General features: G+C 37.1%; 1 protein-coding gene across 2 annotated transcripts in view; it reads left to right on the forward strand.

The window, feature by feature from the left end:
- Positions 1–931: 931 nt before the first annotated feature.
- The window catches only part of HLTF (helicase like transcription factor), a 72,672-nt gene continuing 47,426 nt past the window's right edge, over positions 932–26,177 (forward strand). For both annotated transcript variants that reach the window (XM_081235445.1, XM_081235444.1), the window contains exons 1-8: positions 932–1,075; positions 2,287–2,494; positions 16,520–16,686; positions 17,899–18,032; positions 18,815–18,912; positions 21,624–21,698; positions 21,857–22,048; positions 25,614–25,709. In XM_081235445.1, the coding sequence (XP_081091571.1) occupies positions 1,056–1,075; positions 2,287–2,494; positions 16,520–16,686; positions 17,899–18,032; positions 18,815–18,912; positions 21,624–21,698; positions 21,857–22,048; positions 25,614–25,709 (990 nt within the window). In that variant the 5' untranslated portion in view covers positions 932–1,055. The remainder of the gene's footprint in view (positions 1,076–2,286; positions 2,495–16,519; positions 16,687–17,898; positions 18,033–18,814; positions 18,913–21,623; positions 21,699–21,856; positions 22,049–25,613; positions 25,710–26,177) is intronic.

A 26,177-nucleotide genomic window follows, 5' to 3' on the forward strand; every position in this document is an offset into this window, starting at 1 on the left:
ATGGCTTTCCTCTAGTAGAAATGAAAATTCCGGGCCTCCCTGGTGGCGCAGTGGTTGGGAGGCCGCCTGCCGATGCAGGGGATACGGGTTCGTGCCCTGGTCTGGGAGGATCCCATATGCCGCGGAGCGGCTGGGCCCGTGAGCCGTGGCCGCTGAGCCTGCGCGTCCGGAGCCTGTGCTCCGCAACGGGAGAGGCCACGGCAGTGAGAGGCCCGCATACCGCAAAAAAAAAAAAAAAAAAAAAAAAAAAAGAAATGAAAATTCCACCCCCGCAAAAAAGGTGGGGGTGGTGGGAGAGGGAGAGAGGGAGAGATGGAGGGGGAACGCCATAAATCTAAATTGCGATTAAGCTCTCTGTACCCGGTGTGGCTCATTGATTCGCTCGTGGGGCTTAAAATGCATATTTTGAGGGCAACTACCTGGATTCACCGCAGATAAACGAAGGAAAGGAGCTTACGCAGTGGAAGGCACTACTACATGTCACATAAGATCAAGGGAAAATTAAGAGGCAGGATAGTGGTAGGACCTGAAGAATGGGGCCGAGGCTTAGGGCTTGAGGGAAACAGCGGAAAGGACAGGCGTCGCCCTTTCATTGAGTCGGGGAATCAAACAGAAACGTGTACACCCTGAGCACTGCAGCCGGGCTCCTCGAACCGCGTGGCTTTCCCTCGCCCCTGCCTTGGGGGTGGGGAAGAACCCGGATGAAACCGCCCCTGCAGCCGGGACCCCCTCCTCCCGTCTTTGAACCGCTGCGCAGGGCGGAGTTGCTCACCCTTCTGTGCTCTGCTTGGTTGGTCTCCGTAGGCCCCTCCTCGGGATTGGACGTTCCGGGTGCCAGTCACAAAGCGTCGCTGGCCTCTCACATTGCTGCTGAAAGGAGACGGCGTCGACGTCTGGCTTGGCTCGCGGCGTCTTACCTTGAAGAAGCGCGCTCTTGCTTCGGCCCTCGGAACCTGCCCTAGGCTTTTCGGCCCCGGGGCCTGGAAGGAGGCTTTTCCAGGCGGCTCGAGAACGATCCCGGGCGCCTAAGTTCCTCTCGTCACCCACTCAGCGCCATGTCCTGGATGTTCAAGAGGTGAAGGGGGTGAAGGGGGCGGAGGGGGCGGAGGGAGTGGGGCGCAGGGGGTAACGGCGTGGCCGCGTCCCCAGATGAACCTGACTTTCCCCGCGTTTCCTTCGCGTTCCCCTTGCGAGCCGCAGCTCGCAAGCTGGCGTTCGTCCCCCTGGCGGCTCCTATAGCCGCGAGAGAAATAAATGCAGAGTTTCCGCGGGCGAGGGGAGGCTCCTCAGGCGAGTCTCGTGCCAGGGCCTTGGGGAAATCTCTGTCAACGGCTGTAGGGAGCCTCGGGCTCTAAGCTCCACTCCTTAGCCGGGGTCTCTTCTCGCCCTGTGCTTTATTCCACAAAACACCCATGAGATACCCACTGTGCGCCGAGCATTGTGCTCGGCCGAAAGGGCCGCGTAAGACAGCCCCTGTCCCCAAGCACCTCACAACTGATGTGCATGCACAGACGTGCAAATACACATCTGCAGAGGAGCCAAAAGCAGGACGCGTGACGTGCAAGGAGAACGCAGGGGAAATAGCTTCTCTCCGTTCTTAGCAAAGTAGAAGCTTCCTGGAAGCCTCCCAGCCGACTTCCTCTTACTTTTCATTGTCCAAATTGGTTTACATACCCGTTCCGGAAACAATTCTCCATCGGGGGGTTGAGGTTACCCTTAAACCAACGGGAGTGGGGGGCTTGAGGTCAGCTTCCCATGATGGCACCGTTAGGATACCTGAATAAAATAAGGGTTCTAGTCGAAGGGAATTAAAGTAGTGGTTACTGGATGTATTATTTGTAAAGCTATAAATGGCTTCGTGTAAATAAATTAAATATTTTCAAGTCTCTTCTAGCTCAAGATGTATTGAAATTTTGGTGTATAATTAGTTACAGACATCACATCTATTTCAGTTTAAGTAGGTGATGCAGACTAGGAAAGAGATTTGTGAACCCTTATTGGGGTTTTCACTTTGAATACCTGAGGGTAGAAGACACATTATTGAACAGGTAGGGTTTCTAGAAACCTCCGCCACTCCAATTCTTGCTTTAACCAGAGGAACGCGATTAATCTTTATACAGCACTTCCCACATAAGATTTAATTTGTTGAAGTAAGATGTGAGAAAACAATTGGCCTTTAAATATGGTATGGTCTTTGAGAAATATTTGGTTAAATATTGTATTGTTTTTCTGTGTGTGTGGTTTTTTTTGTTGTTGTCGTTTTTTGTTTGTTTGTTTTTTTAATAGAGATCCTGTTTGGAAGTACTTGCAGACTGTCCAGTACGGAGTCCATGGAAATTTTCCACGCCTCTCATATCCAACTTTCTTTCCTCGTTTTGAATTCCAAGATATTATTCCTCCAGATGATTTCCTAACGAGCGATGAAGAGCTAGATTCAGTTTTATTTGGAACTTTGAGAGGTCATGTAGTTGGACTACGCTATTACACAGGAGTAGTGAGTATAACATTAGATATTAAGTTAATGTGATATGATATGTTATTAACCTAGAAAATAAGGATTAGAAGGTGATAAGTGCAGTAAATATTTACTTTAAGTAATTGAAATATATCTGGGCAAGAGATAACAAATACCTAATTATTAATATTCTTTTACTTTTATATCATGGTTATAATATACAAAGCATTGTTTCCTGTATGGTGTCATTTGATCATTACAGTGTCTCTGAGGTAGATAGGACATCTATTATCCCCTTGTAGAACTGAAGCTCAGGAAGGTTAAATCATTTGCTCAAAAAGCACAGATACTATGTGGTACATTTGCAAAATGACTTCCAAGTCAGTCCATTGCTTTCTCCTCTCCTGTCCCTTAGCACGTTTCTACACTTTACTATTTTTAATTTAGGAAAATCAATTCATACTAGATAAGGGAATTGTCTATTTTTAGGTACTTTTTTTTCTTTCTGTGTTTATCTTTTTGTATCTCTAGTCTCTGCATTGTATGTATGTGTGTGTGTGAGAGAGAGAGAACAGAGACAAAGATAGAGAAAGCAGTTGTCTTTGTCATGGTTGTCTAGTATGCCTCTGTGTTATCTGGATGATATATCTCTAGTTTTATTTTTTTAATTATGAAAAATTTCAAACATGCATAAAAGTAGAATAATACAGTAAACTTCCATATACCCATGATTCAGATTCAGTAGTTAACAAGTTTTTTGCACATTAGCTTCATCACTTTTTCTCTTTTTCTTGGGTATTAAATATTCCAACTGTATCACTTTACAACATTTAAGTGTGTATCTCTAAAAAAATTCAGGCATTTTCTTACATCGTTGTACTTAACAAAATTAATAATAATTCTCTATTACATCCAATAACTAATACATAATCAGTTTTCTTAATTGTGTAAAAATGCCTTTTTATTGTTAATTTTTTTGAATCAGGTTCAAAACAAGTTAATAATAGTACCTTTGGTTATGTAAGTCACCTCCCTGCCCTTTGTTTCATGTCATTGATTTATTGCAGAAACTGCATATATTGTTCTATGGAAAGTTGGATTTACCAGTTCTTCCATTCTCCCCTATTTTTCTTATGGCGAAGCTTCTCAAATCATTTTTTGGTTGTCTGAAGTATATTTTGTGGGAGATTCCTTGGGAAAGAATTGTCTAGTGTTTTATTCTCTCGTATTTTCTTTGTAATATTAGAGCTTCTCAGATCATTTTATGGTTGTCTGAAATGTGTTGAAGTGTGTTGTCTAGGAGATTCCTTAGGAAGGAACAATATTTCCTGAGTTTTGTATGTTTGTACTTGTGGTACTTATATGCTTCAAGAACAATTTGGTTCAATATAAAATCCTTGACCCATATTTTCTCTCCACAATATCTTGGTGTTGTATAAAATGTTGCTGGTTAAAATTCTGATGCCAATATGATTTCTCTCCCATGTAGATCAATTGGAATTATTTTGCTTGGATAACTAAAGGATATTTTTCCTTATCTTGAAAGTCCAAAAGTTTCATTAGGCAATGTCTTAGTGATGACTGTTCTGTAACTTCGTTTTCTTCTATTTCAGAAAACTTTAATTATGGTTTTAAATGTTTGTTTTGTTTCAGAGCTTGTTTTTCTTCAAAGGACTCCATTCTACTCTCTCTGTATTACATCTCCTCTGCATATACGTATGCCATATATAAATGCCTATTCCTCTGAAATCCTTTTTATCATATTTTTTCACTTTTCTGTTTTTCATCATTTATTTCCCTTACCATGTTTTTTACAAGATCTGTTCACTTTTGTGTTCTTTCTATTTAATTCTGAAATAGTTTTTCTTTTCTAATTTTTTCCTGAAATCTGTCAGTTCTCAGTTCATATATCCATCTGTTCTCTAGCTCTCATATTCATTTCGGAACTTTCCTATTTTGGATTTGTGTAATTTTTTCAAAACGTAACATTGTTTTTAAATTATTTTAAACCATTGTGAAATATTAGATCATCCTTGTTATTGACCTTAGAACTATCACTATTTGTTGATCTTAGAATAATTTCTGTGACACTGGTAAGCTAATACAAATGTGATGAGCTGATTAAAACTAATCATTATTTTTTTTATTTTACAAAATGTATATTATTTATTTTATAAGTAATACACATTTATTATTTTAAAATGGCTAAAAGAAAAAGTATCAACTCTACCTGAATCCAGAATCACAACTTATGTTGTTATGTCTTCCACGCTTTACTCTGAGAAAATATACATGGGACTTTAAATCATATTATATATTAATAAAAATGAGGATCATATTATGCCTATTATAGTAATCACCTTTTTTAAAGTAAAATATTAGGAATATCTTTTCATGTCAATACAGATCTTTATTGTACTTTATTCTTGTTGATGGATGTTTTGGAGTTCATAACTGACAGAAATCTTGTAATAAAAATTGAGGTATTTATCTTTGCATGCTTTTGATTATTTTCAACTTTTTTCCACTTTATTGAGATGTGATTTATATATATATATTTATAAATGCAAGCATTTTAAGTATATGATTCTAAGAGTTTTAACAAAGATATATACCTGATAATCACCACCCCATCAACATATAGATTATTTCCATCACCTCTGAAAGTTCTCTTGTATTCTGTTGCAGTCCTTCATCCCTGCCTCTGCCTGAAGAACCACCAGTCTGACTTCTATCACTGTAGATTAGTTTAGCTCATTCTAGAGCTTCATATACTTAATTTTTTTGGCTGCGCCGCGTGGCATGCAGAAATGTGGGATTTTAGTTCCCTGACTAGGGATTGAACCCGTACCCCCTGTGGTGGAAGCATGGAGTCCTAAGCACTGGACTGCCAGGGAATTCCCTAGAGCTTCATATACATTGAATCATATAGTATATACTTTTTAAGTCTGGCTTCATTCAAACTCACCATAATTCAGATATTTCTTGAGTCAATTTTGGAAATTCATATTTTTAAAGAAAAGCATCCATTTATATTTTCAAACTTATTGCCACGGAGTTTACATAGTAGTCATATACATGTAAAAATATTTTAACTATGTTTATGGTTATGTTCCTGTTTTCATTGTGTTATGTATTTGTGTCTATTCTTATTTTTTATTGATTAGCCTTGATAGAGATTTATCTGTTTCATCTTTTAAAGTAGTCTTTCTTGGATTTTTTTATGATTATCTTTTTTTTAATTTTTGAATTTTTTTGTACAGCAGGTTCTTATTAGTCATCAATTTTATACACATCAGTGTATACTTGTCAATCCCAATCGCCCAATTCAGCACACCACTATCCCCCCGCACCCCGCAGCTTTCCCCTCTTGGTGTCCTTACATTTGTTCTCTACATCTGTGTCTCAACTTCTGCCCTGTAAACCGGTTCATCTGTACCATTTTTCTAGGTTCCACATACATGTGTTAGTATACGATATTTGTTTTTCTCATTCTGACTTACTTCACTCTGTATGACTGTCTCTGGATGCATCCACATCTCAAAAAATGACTCAGTATTGTTCCTTTTTATGGCTGAGTAATATTCCATTGTATATATGTACCACATCTTCTTTATCCATTCGTCTGTCGATAGGCATTTAGGTTGCTTCTATGACCTGGCTATTGTAAATAGTGCTGCAGTGAACATTGGGGTGCATGTGTCTTTTTGAATTAGGGTTTTCTCTGGGTATATGCCCAGTAGTGGGATTGCTGGATAATATGGTAATTCTATTTTTACTTTTTAGAAACCTCCATACTGTTCTCCATAGTGGCTGTATAAATTTACATTTCCACCAACAGTGCAAGAGGGTTCTCTTTTCTCCACACCCTCTCCAGCATTTGTTTGTAGATTTTCTGATGAAGCCCATTCTAACTCATGTGAGGTGATACCTCATTGAAGTTTTGATTTGCATTTCTCTAATAATTAGTGATGTTGAGCAGCTTTTCCTGTGCTTCATGGCCATGTGTATGTCTTCTTGGGAGAAATGTCTATTAAGGTCTTCTGCACATTTTTGGATTGGGTTGGTTGTTTCTTTAATATTGAGCTGCATGAGTTGTTTATACATTTTGGAGATTAATCCTTTGTCCGTTGATTCCTTTGCAAATATTTTCTCCCATTCTGAGGGTTGCCTTTTCGTCTTGTTGATGGTTTCTTTTGCTTTGCAAAAGCTTTTAAATTTCATTATTTCCCATTTGTTTATTTTTGTTTTTATTTCTATTACTCTAGGAGGTGGAACAAAAAAGATCTTGTTGTGATTTATGTCAAAGAGTGTTTTTCCTATGTTTTCCTCTAAGAGTTTTATAGTGTCCAGTCTTACATTTAGGTCTAGAACCCATCCTGAGTTTATTTTTGTGTGTGGTGTTAGGGAGTGTTCTAATTTCATTCTTTTACATGTAGCTGTCCAGTTTTCCCAGTACCACTTATTGAAGAGACTGTCTTTTTTCTCCATTGTATATCCTTGCCTCCTTTGTCATAGATTAGTTGACAATAGGTGCATGGGTTTTTCTCTGGGCTTTCTATCTTGTTCCATTGATATGTGTTTCTGTTTTTGTGCCAGTACCATATGGTCTTGATTACTGTAGCTTTGTAGTATAGTTTGAAGTCAGGGAGTCTGATTCTTCCAGCTCCGTTTTTTTCCCTCAAGACTGCTTTGGCTATTCGGGGGCTTTTGTGTCTCCATACAAATTTTAAGATTTTTTGTTCTAGTTCCTTAAAAAATGCCATTGGTAATTTGATAGGGATTGCATTGCATCTGTAGATTGCTTTGGGTAGTATAGTCATTTTCTAAATATTGATTCTTCCACACCAAGAACATGGTATATCTCTCCATCTGTTGGCATTACCTTTGATTTCTTTCATCAGTGTCTTATAGTTGTCTGCATACAGGTCTTTTGTCTCCCTAGGTAGGTTTATACCTAGGTATTTTATTCTTTTTGATGCATTGGTAAATGGGATTGTTTCCTTAATTTCTCCTTCTGATCTTTCATTGTTAGTGTATAGGAATACAAGAGATTTCTGTGTATTAATCTTGTATCCTGCAACTTTATCAAATTCATTGATTAAGTCTAGTAGTTTTCTGGTGGCATTTTTAGGATTCTCTATGTATAGTAACATGTCATCTGCAAACAGAGACAGTTTTACTTCTTCTTTTCCAATTTGTATTCCTTTTATTTCTTTTTCTTCTCTGATTGCTGTGGCTAGGACTTCCAAAACTATGTTGAATAATAGTGGTGAGAGTGGACATCCTTGTCTTGTTCCTGATCTTAGAGGAAATGCTTTCAGTTTTTCACCATTGAGAATGATGTTTGCTGTGGGTTTGTCATATATGGCCTTTATTATGTTGAGGTAGGTTCTCTCTATGCCCACTTTCTGGAGAGTTTTTATCATAAATGGGTGTTGAATATTTTAGAAGCTTTTTCTGCATCTATTGAGATGATCATATGGTTTTTATTCTTCAGTTTGTTAATATGGTGTATCACATTGATTGATTTCCGTATATTGAAGAATCCTTGCATCCCTGGGGTAAATCCCACTTGATCATGGTGTATGATACTTTTAATGTGTTGTTGGATTTTGTTTGCTAGTATTTTGTTGAGGATTTTTGCATCTATATTCATGAGTGATACTTGTCTGTAATTTTCTTTTTTTGTAGTATCTTTGTCTGGTTTTGGCATCAGGGTGATGGTGGCCTCATGGAATGAGTTTGGGAGTGTTCCTTCCTCTGCAATTTTTTGGAAGAGTTTGAGAAGGATGGGTGTTAGCTCTTCTCTAAATGTTTGTTAGAATTCACCTGTGAAGCCATTTGGTCCTGGACTTTTGTTTGTTGGAAGATTTTTAATGACAGTTTCAATTTCATTACTTGTGATTGGTCTGTTCATATTTTCTATTTCTTCCTGGTTCAGTCTTGGAAGGTTATACCTTTCTAAGAATTTGTCCATTTCTTCCTAGGTTGTCCAATTTATTGGCATAGAGTTGCTTGTAGTAGTCTCTTAGGATGCTTTGTATTTCTGTGGTGCCTGTTGTAACTTCTCTGTTTTCATTTCTAATTTTATTGATTTGAGTCCTCTCCCTCTTTTTCTTTATGAGTCTGGCTAATGGTTTATCAATTTTGTTTATCCTCAGAGAACCAGCCTTTAGTTGATCTTTGCTGTTGTTTTCTTTGTTTCTATTTCATTTATTTCTGCTCTGATGTTTATGATTTCTTTCCTTCTGCTAACTTTGGGTTTTGTTTGTTCTTCTTTCTCTAGTTCCTTTAGGTGTAAGATTAGGTTGTATATTTGAGATTTTTCTTGTTTCTTGAGGTAGGTTTGTATAGCTATAAACTTCCCTCTCAACTGCTTTTGCTGCATCCCGTTGGATTTTTTTTTGTGTGTGTGTGGTATGCGGGCTTCTCACTGTTGTGGCCTCTCCTGTTGTGGAGCACAGGCTCTGGACACGCAGGCCCAGTGGCCATGGCTCACGTTCCCAGCCACTCCACCATCCCATAGGTTTTGGATCGTCGTGTTTTCATTGTCATTTGTCTCTAGGTATTTTTTGATTTCCTCTTTGATTTCTTCAGTAATCTCTTGGTTATTTAGTAATGTATTGTGTAGCCTCCATGTGTTTGTGTTTTTTATATTTTTTCCCTGTAATTGATTTCTAATCTCATAGTGTTGTGGTCAGAAAAGATGCTTGATATGATTACAGTTTTTTTAAATTTACTGAGGCTTGATTTGTGACCCAAGATGTGATCTATCCTGGAGAATGTTCCATATGCACTTGAGAAGAAAGTGTAATATGCTGTTTTTCGATGGAACGTCCTATAAATATCAATTAAATGTGTCTGGTCTATTGTGTCATTGAAAGCTTGTGTTTCCTTATTTATTTTCATTTTGGATGATCTGTCCATTGGTGTAAGTGAGGTGTTAAAGTCCCCCACTATTATTGTGTTACTGTCGTTTTCCTCTTTTAGAGCTGTTAGCAGTTGCCTTATGTATTGAGATTCTCCTATGTTAGGTGCATATATATTTATAATTGTTATATCTTCTTCTTGGATTGATCTCTTTATCATTATGTAGTGTCCTTCCTTGTCTCTTGTAACATTCTTTATTTTAAAGTCTATTTGATATGAGTATTGCTACTCCAGCTTTCTTTTGATTTCCATTTGCATGGAATATCTTTTTCCATCTCCATCCCCTCACTTTCAGTCTGTATGTGTCCCTAGGTCTGAAGTGGGTCTCTTGTACACAGCATATATATGGGTCTTGTTTTTGTATCCTTTCAGCAAGCCTGAATGTCTTTTGGTTGGAACATTTAATCCATTGACATTTAAAGTAATTATCTATATGTATGTTCCTATTACCATTTTTTAAATTGTTTTGGGTTTGTTTTTGTAGGTCCTTTTCTCCTCTTGTGTTTCCCACTTAGAGAAGTTCCTTTAGCGTTTGTTGTAGAGCTGGTTTGGTGGTGCTGAATTCTCTTAGCTTTTGCTTGTCTGTAAAGCTTTTGATTCCTCCATCGAATCTGAAAGATCCTTGCCAGGTAGAGTAATCTTGGTTGTAGGTTCTTCCCTTTCATCACTTTAAGTGTATCATGCCACTGCCTTCTGGCTTGTAGAGTTTCTGCTGAGAAATCAGCTGTTAACCTTATGGGAGTTCCCTTTTATGTTATTTGCCATTTTTCCCTTGCTGCTTTCATTAATTTTTCTTTGTCTTTAATTTTGGCCAATTTAATTACTCTGTGTCTCAGCGTGTTTCTCCTTGGGTTTATCCTGTATGGGACTTGCTGTGCTTCCTGGACTTGGGTGGCTATTTCCTTTCCCAAGTTAGGGAAGTTTTTGACTATAATCTCTTCAAATATTTTCTCTGGTCCTTTCTCTCTCTCTTCTCCTTCTGGGACCCGTACAATGCGAATGTTGTTGCGTTTAATGTTGTCCCAGAGGTCTCTTAGTCTGTCTTCGTTTCTTTCCATTCTTTTTCCTTTAGTCTGTTCCGCAGCAGTGAATTCCACCATTCTGTCTTCCAGGTTACTTATTCGTTCTTCTACCTAAGTTATTCTGCTCTTGATTCCTTCTAGTATAGTTTTCATTTCAGTTATTTTATTGTTCATCTCTGTTTGTTCTTTAATTCTTCTAGATCTTTGTTAAACATTTCTTGCATCTTCTCTATCTTTGCCTGCATTCTTTTTCCGAGGTCCTGGATCATCTTCACTGTCATTATTCTGAATTCTTTTTCTGGAAGGTTGCCTATCTCCACTTCATTGAGTTGTTTTTCTGGGGTTTTATCTTGTTCCTTCATCTGGTATATAGCCCTCTGCCTTTTGATCTTTCTGTGAATGTGGTTTTTGTTCCACAAACTGCAAGATTGTAGTTCTTCTTGCTTCCTCTGTCTGCCCTCTGGTGGGTGAGGCTATCTAAGAGGCTTGATGGGAGGGACTGGTGGTGGGTAGAGCTGACTGTTGCTTTGGTGGGTAGAGCTCAGTAAAACTTTAATCCACTTGACTGTTGATGGGTGGGGCTGGGTTCCCTCCCTATTGGTTGTTTGCCCTGAGGCAACCCAACACTGGAGCCTACTGGGCTCTTTGGTGGGGCTAATGACAGACTGGGAGGGCTCACGCCAAGGAGTACTTCCCAGAACTTCTGCTGCCAGTGTCCTTGTCCCCACGGTGAGCCACAGCCACCTCCTGCCTCTGCAGGAGACCCTCCAACACTAACAGGTAGGTCTTGTTCAGTCTCCCCTGGGGTCACTGCTCCTTCCCCTGGGTCCCGATGCGCACACTACTTTGTGTGTGCCTTCCAAGAGTGGAGTCTCTGTTTCGCCTAGTCCTGTCGAAGTCCTGCAATTGAATCCCACTAGGGTTCAAAGTCTGATTCTCTAAGAATTCCTCCTCCCGTTGCTGGACCCCCAGGTTGGGAAGCCTGATGGGGGGCTCAGAACCTTCACTCCAGTGGGTGGACTTCTGTGGTATAAGTGTTTTCCAGTCTGTGAGTTACCCACCCAGCAGTTATGGGATTTGATTTTACTGTGATTGCGCCCCTCCTACAATCTCATTTTGGCTTCTCCTTTATCTTTGGATGTGGGGTATCTTTTTTGGTGAGTTCCAGTGTCTTCCTGTCGGTGATTGTCCAGCCGCTAGTTGTGATTCTGGTGTTCTCACAGGAGGGAGTGAGAGCACTTCCTTCTGCTCTGCCATCTTTGTTCCTCCCAGAATAACAATCTATCATCTTTCTTTGGTCATTGATTTCTCTTTTACATTCTGTTATTCTATTTTCCTTAGGTCCATTTTGTTTTATTTTATTTTTGGATTCTTGATTCGAACACTTAATTTTAATGTTAATAATAAAATATTTTAATCTTTTAAATGTTCTTCAAAGTACGACATTGGCTGTATCACCTAAGATTTGTTATATAGTATTGGCATTATTCATTTTTAACTTTTTAAAAATGTTTTCAATTTGCTTATGTTTATATTTTTTATTTCTTTTTTTGGATGTTCCCATTTTTATTTATTTTATTTTATTTTTTTATTAGTCTCTGCTTTACAACAAAGTGAATCAGTCATACATATACATCTGTTCCCACATCCCCTCCCTCCTGCGTCTCCCTCCCTCCCACCCTCCCCTACATTTTTTATTTCTTGACCCATCAAAATCTTTATTTTATAATAAAGTAGATTATTTCTTTTCCATTCTATTCTAAAAGTATTGTTATAATTAGCCCTATATCTGTCTTTTTGTTGTCATCTTAATCTTGTTTTACTAATATATCCTTTTTTGTCATGTGCTTGGATCATGTTTTCTTTGTTTTTATAGTCTCAACATTTTGCCCTACTTTTTTTGGTTATATATTTTCTGGAATTTGCATATCTGGTTTAAAGAGTATCATGCTATAAGTAGTGGCCTGGGGGAGGTGGTCTGGTAGAGAACAGAGCTATGCCTCACAGAATATCTTCAAAGAGGAATTATTAGAGAGAATTATTAGAGAGGAATATTTGTCTGATAATCTGGTTGGTCAGGCTGTAGTCTCTTGAGTCAGTAAACAGATGCTGGGAGAGGTTTAAAGCAGCTTTCCTGTGTATTTTTCAGGCAGTTAAAAAAGTTAGGTAATTCACTCACCCTAAAATTTATCATTTTTAAGTGTACAATTCAGTGGTTTTTAGATATTCACAAGTTTGTAAAACCATCCGCACTGTCTGATTCCAAAACATTTTCATCATTCTCAAAACCCTGTACCCATTAGTAATCACTCCATATTACTGTCTCCCCTTAGCCCATGGCATCCATCAATTTATGTTCTGTTTCTGTGGATTTACTTACTCTAGACATTTCATGTAAATGGAATCATACAATATGTGGCCCTTGGGTCTGGCCTTCATTTCCGCCTTCTTTTGTGTTAAATCTTTTGTGTTAAATATTTCCTGGTGTACCATAGTAGTTCCCTGGTTGTTTCTTTATTATATATTTTGAGTTGTTTTCTTAGTAGTTGCCCTTGGGAATTACTAACATCTTAATTCATAAGAATCTAGTTTGGATTTATGGCAACTTAATTTCAATTGTTCATAAAAACCTTGCTTTGAGATAGTTCCATTGTCTTCCTTCCTACTCCTTTATGCTGTTTTCATACAGATTAATTCTTTATATACATCATATGTTCATCAATACAGGTTTATAATGATTATGTCCTTTTAAATCAGATAGGAGGGAAAAGTTACAACCAAAAAATTTTATACTGTCTTTTATATTTACCTGTGTAATTACCTTTACCTGTGCTTTTTATTTCTTCATGTAGATTCAAGTTACTGTCTAGTGCCTTTGATTTCAGCCTGAAGGTCTTCTTTTAATATTTCTTGTAGGGTAGGTCAGCTAGTGATGGATTCTGTCAGTTTTTGTTTATCTGGGGATTTCTTAATTTCTTCTTTATTTTTGAAGGATAGTTTTGCCAGATATAGAATTCTTGGTCGAATTTTTTTCTTTTAGCACTTTGAGAAGTTATCCCACTGTATTCTGGTCTCCATGGTTTCTGGTGAAAAATCAGATGTTAATCTTATTGAGGATCCCCTGTATGTAATGAGTTGTTTCTCTCAGTTGCTTTCAGTGTTCTTTCCACAGTTTGATTTTGGTGTGTCTGGGTTTGAATGTCTTTGAGTTTTTTTTACTTGGAGTTTGTTGAGCTTCTTAAATATGTAGATTAATGTTTTTTTCATCAAATTTGGGAAGTTTTTGGCTATTATTTCTTCAAATATTCTCTCTACCTCTTTTTCTCCTCTCCTTCTGAGACTCTCATCATGTGTGTGTTGGTATGCTTGCTGTTATCCCGCAGGATCTGTTCATCTTTCTTCATTCTTTCTGCTTTCTGTTCCTCAAACTATAACTGTTCCTCAGACGTTATAGTCTCAGTTGACCTGTTATCAACTTCATTGATTCTTTCTTCTGCCTGCTCATATCTGATGTTTGAGCCTCTGTAGTGAATCTTAGACTTTAGTTAACTATGTACATTTTGACTTCAGAATTTCTATTTGGTGAGACATAGTTCTCGTGCTTTCCTTTAGTTCTGCAGACATGGTTTACTTTAGATCTTTGAACATATTTAAAATTAAAATTTAAGTTTTTTTCTAGTAGGTCAATCATCTGTGCTTCCTTATGGGTAGATGATTGATAGCTTTTTTCCTTTGTGTGAGCTGTACTTTCTCGTTTCTTTGCATGTCTCTCTTGTTGTTGAAAAGTAGACGTTTTAAATAATATAGCAACTCTAAATCATATGATCCTCCAATCCCACTCCTGGGCATATATCCAGAGAAAACTGTAATTCAAAAAGATCTATGCACACCAATGTTCATTGCAGCACTATGTACAATAGCCAAGACATAGAAGCAACCTAAGTGTCCATCAACAGATGGATGGATAAAGAAGATGTGGTATATCTATATAATGGAATATTACTCAGCCATAAAAGAGAATGAGATAATGCCCTTTGCAGCAACATGGATGGACCTAAAGATTATCATACTAAGTGAAGTAAACCAGACAGAAAGATAAATATCATATGATATCACTTATATGTGGAACCTAAAAAAAATGATACAAATAGATCCACAGACATAGAAAACAAACTTATGGTTACCAAAAGGGAAATGGGGGGATGGATAAATTAGGAGTTTGGGATAAAATATACATACTGCTATATAACCAAGAAGGACCTACTGTATAGGACAGGAAACTGTATGCAATATTTCATAATAGCCTATAAGTGAAAAGAATCTGAAAAAGAATAGATTTTATATATATCTATAAATTATATGTGTATATATGTATATGTGTATGTATTTATATGCATGTATAACTGAATCACTGTGCTGTACACCTGAAACTAACACAATAGTATAAATCAACTATACTTCAACTAAAAAAAACTATATGTGAGCTAAAAAAAAATAATTTGGCAGCTCTAGAAATCAGATTCTTCCTTCTCCCCTGGATTGGGTGTTGCTGATTTTGTTTATTGTTGTTTGTTTAGTAACTTTTGCTAAATTAACCCTGTGAAAGTCTTTGTTGTGTCTGGCCACTGATATCTGTATTTGGTTAGCTTAGTGGTCAGGTAATGACTGAACTAGAACCAGTAAATTTCCCAGTCTTTACTGAGAGGATCTGTGTGCATTTGGAGCACTCCTTCAACACTCAGCTTGGCAGTTGACAGCTCTGCCTTAGCCTTTATTTCCTGCCTGTTCAGAGCTTCAAGTTTAGCCAGAGGTGAGAGCTTAAGACCTTCTCAGGTCTTTCCTGAACATATTCACAGCCCTGGGCATGCATACAGCCCTGTGCTTGCATTTGGCCTTCTAGATTTCCAGGAATATGTTGGAGCTTTGAACATCTTATTCTCCGCTTTTTCCTCTTAAGCCCTTTGGTTATTGTTTTGTTTGCCCTAGCTGTTACCCACTGCCTGTAAAATTGTTTTTGACAAACACCCACCCAAGGGAGAATGTTTTATGTACTGAGTAAGCTCAGAGGTCAAATAGAAACAGTTTTGCAAGTGGAGGTCTTCTAGGGAACCACCATACAGGTCAAATAATGACAATTCTATAGGAATAAATCTTTGAAAGATTCTGCTCCAGTGTGCTCACTCTAGTAACTGCTAGGCTGTACTAAGAAGTGCAGCAGATAGTTATTTTTAAAGGCTATCGTGTAACTGAGAGCTGGAGATGAGACTAGGGCACTGATATTCAGCTGTTCTCTTGAATTAAGACTCCCCAGGTTTCTATAATCCTTTGGTTAGTTTCCAGAGTTATGAAAAAGTTGATTCAAACAGTTTTTGCCAGTGTTTTCATTGCTTTTATGGAAGAGAGAATTTTTGGAAGTCCTTACTCTTCCATTTTCAATTATGTCACCCTCAGGCAATTTTTAATTAAGTGGAATCAGATAATGGCATGAGTTGAAGGCTGGATGTATTTTCTTATTCCAGTACCATTCTGACTTATAATTAATGCCTTTTAACCCTTTGAGATTCTGGAGAATTTAGGCTTAGGAGCTGGCCTGCCTGGATTCAGATCCCAGCTCTGCTACTTATTAACTTTATGACCTGGGGCAAGTTACTTAACTTTTCGGTGCTTTAGTGTCTTCATCTGTAAAATGGAGATAATGATAACACCTACCAAAAGGGTTGTGACAGTTTTAAAAGTCAGTCTATGTAACGTACTTAGAACAATGTGTGGCCCATAGTAAGCACTCAAGAGATTACCTGTTTTTGAAGTTATAATGTTGAATAATTTTAGATAATGTGCCTCTGTTAGTTTTGATTGTATCTTTTATATATCAAGGATTTGTTAACTTCCAATGAATGTAAATTTGGAAAATATTGTGAAAGAATTATTATAAAATATGTTCTTTAATATTTCTATAGAAATATGAGTCCAAGAAAATGTGCATTTCTTACATGTGGTGTTATTCAGTAAGCATTAAAAAATGAATGGAAATCCCAGATAAAATATGATGAAGAAAGGTATCATTATATGTTTATTATTTATAATAATATCTGTTTATTATTTTTATTAGGTTAATAATAATGAAATGGTTGCATTACAACGAGAACCCGATAACCCTTATGATAAGAATGCAATTAAAGTAAACAACGTGAATGGAAATCAGGTCGGTCATATAAAGAAAGATCTTGCAGCTGCCTTGGCCTATATCATGGACAACAAATTGGCTCAAGTTGAAGGGTAATGTACTTTTGGAGTTCAGTTTTAATAATTGTGAGTTGTAGTGATCTTTGAATGTAAGGGTATATAAAGTTGCCCTGACAACTTTTGTCGCTATACCTTTAGTATGCATTCAATAAATGTTTTAATTCTTCTTTCATCTGCCTGCACTACCCTAGCCATCAAATAGCTGTTCCCTCACTTTCCTGGTAAATTATTACCATGGAGAAAAATAGACTTTGATTCAAATATTAGAAAGTCCACACCATCTTTTAAGAAAAAAGCCTTTTAAAAAAGCCTTTTAGAGCATTGATTTGAGAAGTTTGGAAGTGTTTGTTTAAATCAGGTTGTAACCTGATAGCCTGTGATCAGATGTACATGAGTTTGGTTTTGCCTACACAGTGTTTAATTTTTTTTTCAGTTATTTCTGATATTTGAATATCTGGACATTCTACATTTTATGCATATTAGTTTTTCCCTAATTATACAAAATTATTTATAAATATTTCTCTTGATAAATGGAAGATCTGGTAATGCAGGATATTCATTTCCACATGACATCATTTGATTGGAGATAAGTAGCAGCTGTTGCATTATCTAGGCATATACCTTCTTAGTTCTACCACCTGTTCCTTTTTTAAAACTCCCAGTCTCTTTGGTTACATTTTCTCTTTTATGCGTTTGTGTCTGTGACCTCAATTTTAGTATGGGTTGTTTAGGATATTAAAAGGTGAGTTTGGAAGATAAATATTTAGCAGTGTCTTCTTATTTGTTTACTTGTTTTCTCCTTTCTCAGTTCATCAGGTTTTTCAGATATTGAGAGTAAACTTTCAGTGAATCCTGGATCAGAAATAGTTCTTGGAAATCCTTCCCCATGCTCCCAGAATGGGTTGCTACACTCAGTGGTTCTGTTAGTGGAAACTCTGCCTTCTGAATTAAACTTGCTATTTTACCTATCTTATGATCTTGGTAATAGGCTGACTACGTATTTAAACACTTTTATCTCACCTGAGTTTCTTCTGGCATTCTGGTCCTAAAAACTGCCTTTTCTTCTCATTATTGTTGGTCCTAGTCCGTGTCCTTTTTCTTTCTAGTCTGCTCAATTAGTTCCTTTATTTTACTTGCATGCAGAATTTGAATGTGGCAGTTATTTAACAAGATTTTTAATGAGACTTAAGTGTAAAAAAATAACACTTCTAATTTCTCTTTTTTTTTCCTTCTTAATTATAATAGGGTAGTTCCTTTTGGTGCAAACAATGCTTTTACCATGCCTTTGCGTATGACTTTTTGGGGAAAAGAAGAAAATAGAAAAGCAGTTTTAGATCAGTTGAAGAAACATGGATTTAAATTGGGTCCTGCACCAAAAAGTAAGTTCAGAGTTTAACCTACTATTATTCTGATATTGTTAAGATGCTGGAATTGTAAAATATTTATTCTCTTAAGTAATACCTTGAATTTGGGTGGCTAAATTAATTAGTGCTGAAGGCTCCAAGTTCTTTTTTTTAGGAATCTTTTTAAGGAAATCCTTGAATTTTTTTTCTCTTTATTTTGAAATAACTATAGATTCATAGGAGGTTGCACACATACACAGAAAAATGTACAAGGAGGTCCCTCCCCTAACTTCCCCCAGTGATAATATCTGGAAATCCCTGATTTTAAACATTCTCTTTAATAAGTTACAGACAAAAAGAATCTCCCAATAGAGAATGAAAAAGTATTATTTGTTTTTCAAAAGTTTGTTTAAATAATGTGGAAATCTTTTAATGTATTTTTTGAATAACCTAGCAGATTTAGTTTAAAATTTTTTTTTTTTTTTTTTTTTTTTGCGGTACACAGGCCTCTCACTGTTGTGGCCTCTCCCGTCGCGGAGCACAGGCTCCGGACACGCAGGCTCAGCGGCCATGGCTCACGGGCCCAGCCGCTCTGCAGCATGTGGGATCTTCCCAGACCGGGGCATGAACCCATGTCCCCTGCATCAGCAGGTGGACTCTCAACCACTGCGCCACCAGGGAAGCCCTAGTTTAAAAATTTTTAAAACACATATTAAGGGAATTTTTAATTCAGCTTATTAGACAGCTTTAAAAGCTATTTACTAAAAGATAATTTATTTCATTTGGTGATTTTATTCTTTTCATTTTGTAAATTATAGCTTTAGGATTCAGTTTGGAAAGTGGTTGGGGCTCTGGAAGAGCGGGACCAAGCTATAGTATGCCAGTTCATGCTGCAGTACAGATGACAACTGAACAGGTGCACTTCTCTTTTATTTCGTAACTAAAAGTGAATAGTGAATTTTATTTTTTATTTTTTATTTTTTTTGTGGTACGTGGGCCTCTCACTGTTGTGGCCTCTCCCGTTGTGGAGCACAGGCTCCGGACGCGCAGGCTCAGCGGCCATGGCTCACGGGCCCAGCCGCTCTGCGGCATGTGGGATCTTCCCGGACCGGGGCACGAACCCGTGTCCCCTGCATCGGCAGGTGGACTCTCAACCACTGCGCCACCAGGGAAGCCCTGAATAGTGAATTTTAAATGCCGAAGGTTGATGTTTAAAAATATAAGATAAATATGCATCTGCTAGTATTAGTGATCTTTATATTGTTATGAAACAGAATAAATAAAATAAATTGTAAATATTTAGAAAGAAAGCAGTGATAAGGAATATATCCACATACATGCATTCATATATACGTTGAAACACACACATTGCTGTATACACCTGTGATGTTTTACTCTGTTTTGATGTTTTTGTATTATTTGAAATTTTTAAAATAGCCATAATTTATAAAAAGTTGAAGCTTGAAACTTACTCCTTTCAGGAAGGTTGCAAATGCAGTGCTAAAAAAACTAGTTCTGAATCTCTGGCCTTAGTCTATTTCTTACTTTGTCTGCTTTGTGATCCAGGATACTGTTATGCTGGGTTAGTTTGGGGAAAAAAGGGTATAAAGTAAATTAATGCAGATCAATCTACCAATTACATCAAAATTTTTTTTGTCTCTACTCATCAGTGTTAGCCTTTTTATATTCTACTTGTAGTTACTGTATTTTCCCTGCTCATTGTTGGAAGGGCTTGAGCCTGTGTCTGTCATTCTTTTTTTTTTTTAATTAATTTATTTTATTTTGGGCTGCGTTGGGTCTTCGTTGTTGCGTGCAGGCTTGCTCTAGTTGAGGCAAGCGGGGGCTACTCTTCGATGCGGTGCTCAAGCTTCTCATTGCAGTGGCTTCCCTTTGTTGTGGAGCATGGGCTCCAGGCACGCGGGCTCAGTAGTTGTGGTTCGTGGGCTCTAGAGCAGTCTCAGTATCTGTGGTGCAAAGGCCCAGCTGCTCCGTGGCGTGTGGTATCCTCCCGGACCAGGGCTTGAACCCATGTCCCCTGCATTGGCAGGCAGATTTTTTTTTTTTTAAGTTAGAATTTATTTAATTAATTTATTTTTAATGTATTTTTTTCATCTTTATTGGAGTATAATTGCTTTACAATGGTGTGTTTGTTTCTGCTTTATAACAAAGTGAATCAGTTATACATATACATATGTTCCCATATCTCTTCCCTCTTGCGTCTCCCTCCCTCCCACCCTCCCTATCCTACCCCTCTAGGTGGTCACAAAGCACCGAGCTGATCTCCCTGTGCTATGTGGCTGCTTCCCACTAGCTATCTATTTTACGTTTGGTAGTGTATATATGTCCCTGCCACTCTCTCACTTTGTCACAGCTTACCCTTCCCCCTCCCCATATCCTCAAGTCCATTCTCTAGTAGGTCTGTGTCTTTATTCCTGTCTTACCCCTAGGTTCTTAGTGACATTTTTTTTTCTTAAATTCCATATATATGTGTTAGCATATGGTATTTGTCTTTCTCTTTCTGACTTACTTCACTCTAGGTCCATCCACCTCATTACAAATAGCTCAATTTCATTTCTTTTTATGGCTGAGTAATATTCCATTGTATATATGTGCCACATCTTCTTTATCCATTCATCTGATGATGGATACTCAGGTTGTTTCCATCTGGCAGGCAAATTCTTTTTTTTTTTTTTTTGCGATACGCGGGCCTCTCACCATTTTGACCTCTCCCGTTGCGGAGCATAGGCTCCGTATGCACAGGCTCAGCGGCCATGGCTCATGGGCCCAGCCGCTCCGCGGCATGTGGGATCCTCCTGGACCAGGGCACTAACCCGCATCCCCTGCATTGGCAGGCGGACTCTCAACCACTGCGCCACCAGGGAAGCCCTGGCAGGCAGATTCTTAACAACTGCGCCATCAGGGAAGCTCTTGAGCTTGTGTCTGGTGCGTAAACCCCAGATTACCTCTCCTCACTTTTTAGATTTGGCCTGATTTCTTCTGGGCTGTTGCTATGTATTTATTTGCTAATTTACAAAAGTAATTATAACATATATATGTTACTGTACGATTAGACTAGATCAATTTAAAGAACCAACTAATGATTAGCATAAGATTGAAATTATCCTAATGTTTTGTAGCACATAGCAAATTTCGGATTGCAGTAATAATCAATGAAATGTCATTTACTCGAAAAAGTCAAATATACTTGGTAGGATCTGCCAAAATGGTTTGAATACAGCTAATAGAATCACAGAATTTCAATGGCAGAAGGAACCTTAGAGACACTCTAAATCTAGTTCATCCCATTTGTTTTGTGGTAATAAGATACAGGGCCATATAGGGTAAGTGTCTTGCCCAAAGTTATATAAAGGTTTTTTTGTGACAGAGCTGTGACTGAAACCCAGGACTTAAAACTCTATCCTGTATTCTTTCGACTGTAACAGTTACCTAAAGGATCTATTTATTCTGCCATTATTGAGCAGTGTAGTATCTCAAAGAATTAATTTATTTTATGTACCTTTTGGTATTTGACTCTTTTAGTTAATTAAATGACTTGAAATCTCTGAATTAAGTGCAATTATTTTAATTGGTTTGTTTCATAATGTTTATTGTTGCTGTTTGTTGTAGCTTAAGACAGAGTTTGACAAATTGTTTGAAGATTTAAAGGAAGATGATAAAACTCAGGAAATGGAACCATCTGAGGTACTGAGCCAGTATTTTCTATTTAAAACTATTTGGAATTTTAAAATACGGTATTAATCTATACATTTTTCATCACAAGATCAACTTTTCCAGATTCTGCATGCGGTAAAAGAAAGGGCTTATTGTATTTCTATTTATGACATTTCTTTTATTTATAGGCTATTGAAACACCATTGCTTCCACATCAAAAACAAGCTCTAGCTTGGATGGTTTCACGGGAAAACAGTAAAGAACTTCCACCATTCTGGGAACAGCGAAGTGACTTATACTATAACACAATAACAAACTTTTCTGAAAAGGACCGACCAGAAAATGTCCATGGAGGAATTTTAGCTGACGATATGGGTTTGGTAATTATATTTTTCCTTGAGTTAATAACGTTTTATTTTGTAACTAAGATTTTATATGAAGTAATTTTGAAGTAGATAGAGATGGGAATATGTTGGTGCCAGTTGGGACTAGATATCACTGTGAGTGTAGAACATAATTTTTCCTGTGGTTTTCACTTAAAATAAAGCTGAGCTTTTTTTTTTTCCCTTTGGCTTGTTTGCCTAAGGTACAATTAAAATAATTGGCAGTAATGATATAAACATGTGTTTTTCAATTTTCTTTTGAAATTCAGGGTAGCTTATCTTTCATGGGTTTTCTTAAAAGATATGATTCCTTACACCAGCAGTTTTTATACTTATTGGTCTTAGCAACTCTTTATGTTCTTAAAAATTATTGAGGATCCCAAAGAGTGTTTGTCTTTGTGGGTTATCTCTATTACTATATCTACTAATATTTATGGTACTAGGTATTAAAATTTTTTATTATTTTTAACAGGTAAAAAACTCATTATGTGTTAACAGAAATAGCATATTTTTCAATGAAACATACTCCAAGACAAAAGCAATTTTGATGAGAAGACTGGCACTGTTTTACATTTTTGCAAGTCTCTTTAATGTCTGGCCTAATAATTGACAGCTGAATTCTCATATCTGTTTTTTCATTCATTCTGTGTGATACGTTGTTTTTGTTGAAGAATACAAAGAAAATTAGTCCTCATGCAGATATGTATTTGAAAGGGAGTATTTTAAAAGCCTTTTTAAGATAACTAGATTTTCTTTGCTACAAGAAAATTAAGCAAATATTAGTTTATTAAAGGTTAATAATTATAATGTGGAACTTTTTTTTTTTGGCTGCACCATGTGGGATCTTAGCTCCCTGACTGGGGATCAAACCAGTGCTCCCTGCATTGGGAACACAGAGTCGTAACCCCTGGACTGCCAGGAAAGTTCCTATAATGTGGAACTTAAAAAATCATATCAATGGGGCTTCCCTGGTGGCGCAGTGGTTGAGAGTCCGCCTGCCGATGCAGGGGACACGGGTTCGTGCCCCTATCCCGGAAGATCCCACATGCCGCGCAGCGGCTGGGCCCGCGAGCCATGGCCGCGGAGCCTGTGTGTCCGGAGCCTGTGCTCCGCAACGGGAGAGGCCACAGCAGTGAGAGGCCCGCGTACAGCAAAAAAAAAAAAAAATTAAAAAAAAAAAAAAAATCATATCAATGAACTTCTTATACTTTGTTCCATTAAAATCCATTGGTGTAGCTTGCACGTTGAATGGATATTTTACCCATGCATGATTTTGTAACATTAGGTATTGCTCATTTGGAATATATTGGTTCACTGAGTTACACAGATCTGCCAAATGTTGATGCATTTCATTATACAATGTAAAAAAATTTACATTCATTGATACTACTGCTGATCTTATTAGAAAGGCATTTACATTTGGGAAGCTTTTCTACTCATAGCATTGGATACAAGTTTTCTAACGTAATTTTTGCTTGAAAGCTCAAATTTTATCATTAACAACAAACACTGTCAGTTGTTTCCTTTGGAGTTGATACGCTCATTTTATTAATTTTTTTCAAGAAAATGTCTGCCACTCAGTCATGAATAACTAGTTATCAGTCATTCTTTCAAGTTAAAATGGTGGTACTTGAAAGTGATGATGCATGGTAGCTAGTTCAGCTTGTAATTCAGTCTCACAAGTGATTTTTCTCTAGATAACCTTCATATTTTGGTATTCAAAAGAAGTATTTTGTGTACTTCCCATCTTGTTACACAGAATATTTAAAACGTGTGTACTTAAGAGGTGAGATTTGGTAAAATGAATGTGTACTGCTTTATCAAGAACATTCTTTTTGTGGGCTTCTTAGTTGCAGCATGTGGGTTCCTTAGTTGTGGCAGGCAGGCTCCTTAGTTGCAGCAGGTGGGCTCCTTAGTTGCGGCAGGCAGGCTCCTTGATTGTGGCATGCGAACTCTTAGTTGCGGCACGCATGTGCGATCTAGTTCCCTGACCAGGAATTGAAACCAGCCCCTAGCATTGGGAGTGCGGAGTCTTATCCACTGCGCCACCAGGGAAGTCCCTCAAGAACATTCTTAAAGAGCATTCTTAAAGTGAAACTGTTTCTTTGGTTTGTCTTTTTTTTTTTTTTTTTAACTGTATGTGGTAGTTAAAAATACAGTGATCACTAGTATAATGTAGGGCCAACTGCTTTGTGTCATGCTAAGGCAGCAGCAGTGTCACCCACCATTGCTTTCTGTGGAATTACTACAGATATCAACACAAGTAAGGTCTTAGCAGAATTATTAAAACAGTTTTGACTACACATACTCCTGAAAGGGTCCTGGGGAGCTCCTAGGACCTGTGGACCACACTTTGAAAACTGCTGCTTTACAATGCTTTCAACTTGAAAGAGGTTTATTTCTATGTTGCTAATTATAAATTCAGCTATGGAAAAATAATGAAAATTTTCATGATTCTGTTTTTAAAAAAATGCACAAGAAATATCTTGTCCTGTATGCTTTATTGGTAAGGTATATAGTCTTTAAGTCTTGGAAATATCTTTAAATGAAATTTAATAAAGTAATTATCTTATGTCCATACTGGGATTACTAATCATTTTAAGTTAGCTCTGAATTACATGGCAAGCAAGTAGTTGTAGTTTTGTGATAAAGTTATTAGTTCAGGGTTAAATGTGACATTTAAATGGCAGTCATTCAATAAAGTGACATTTCCCTAAAAACATATGTTTATGGAAAACTTACACACTTGTACTGCTAGCTGCTCCAGCTTAATTCATAGTAGTCAAAAACTGGAAACAATCTAAATGTCCACCAACAGGTGAATGCACAAATAAGTGTGCCATGTATGCATATATGATGGAATATTACTCAGCAATAAAAAACAATGAATTGCTAATAAGCATTTCTCTATATTACTCCATTCTTCTGAAGGAACAACTTATACCAGCTCAGGTCACCACATGCTCTGAATCAGGACTGGGCCTAAAATTGTATTGAGCAGAAGAAACTAACAAAGAAGAGTACATTGAGTAATTCCATTTATATCAAGTTCAAAGGCAGGCAAAATTAATATATAGTGATAGAGACAAATCAGCCGTTGTCTGGTACAGAGGTGGGGAGATGGACTGCAGAGGAATACAGGGCAACTTCTAGGTGATAAAATTTTTCTGTATCTTAATTGTGTGGTGGTTACACCAGTGTATACAGTTGTCAAACCTATCAAACCATACACTTAAGTCTGTGAACTTTGTTGTATGAAAATTATACCTCAATTTAAAAAGGATTAAAAAAATAAAATGACATTTCTCAAAGATGCTTAACGGTATTTTACACAGTAAATTATTTAATAACTCCTAGTAATATGGCATGGTAAAGCATTTACTAACTTAATGAATGAAATAACTTCATAATATGTATATTATTTAGTATAATAATTAGCATACTTCTGTGGCCCTGAATCTGTTTGATATTTTCTTACTTGATTTAAAAATTAGTTTCGGAATGTTGTCTGGTCAACTGGGTTTCAGAATCTGACCATTTTTCTTTGTAAAACATTTTAAAGGGCAAAACTCTGACAGCCATTGCAGTGATTCTTACCAACTTCCATGATGGCAAATCTCTTCCTATTGAAAGAATTAAGAAGAATCAGCTGAAGAAGGTGAAGTATTACTGTGTTTTTTCGAAAGTCTCTGGTTTATTGTAAAACCTTTTAATTTTGTCATTAAAAAAATTACTGCCAAAAAATTGATAATATCCAGTTTTTAGAGATATGATGAATGCCCTTTCTCGTGTGTTGCTGATAAGAGTGAAAGTTAATCCTACATTCTTGAAGGCAATTTGGTAATGTGGATCAAAAGCCTTAAAAGTGTTTATAATCTTTGATTCAGCAATGCCATTTCAAAGAAACTATCTAAAGAAGTTATCAGAAATGCATTTTTTTCCAAAGAGAAAAATACAAGTTTATTTCCCCAGCATTATTTTAAAGGCAGAAAAGAAATACCTGTCAATAAGTGAACAGTTAAATTATGATACAACCATAAAATTTAATATTATGCAACTATAAAGTCCTATTTTTGAAGAATACTTTCATGATCTTTTTTAGTTAAAAGGCCAGATACACCTCTGT

The sequence above is a fragment of the Mesoplodon bidens genome (assembly GCF_964165515.1).
Source record: "Mesoplodon bidens genome assembly, chromosome: 5".
Classification (NCBI taxonomy): Eukaryota; Metazoa; Chordata; class Mammalia; order Artiodactyla; family Ziphiidae; genus Mesoplodon; species Mesoplodon bidens.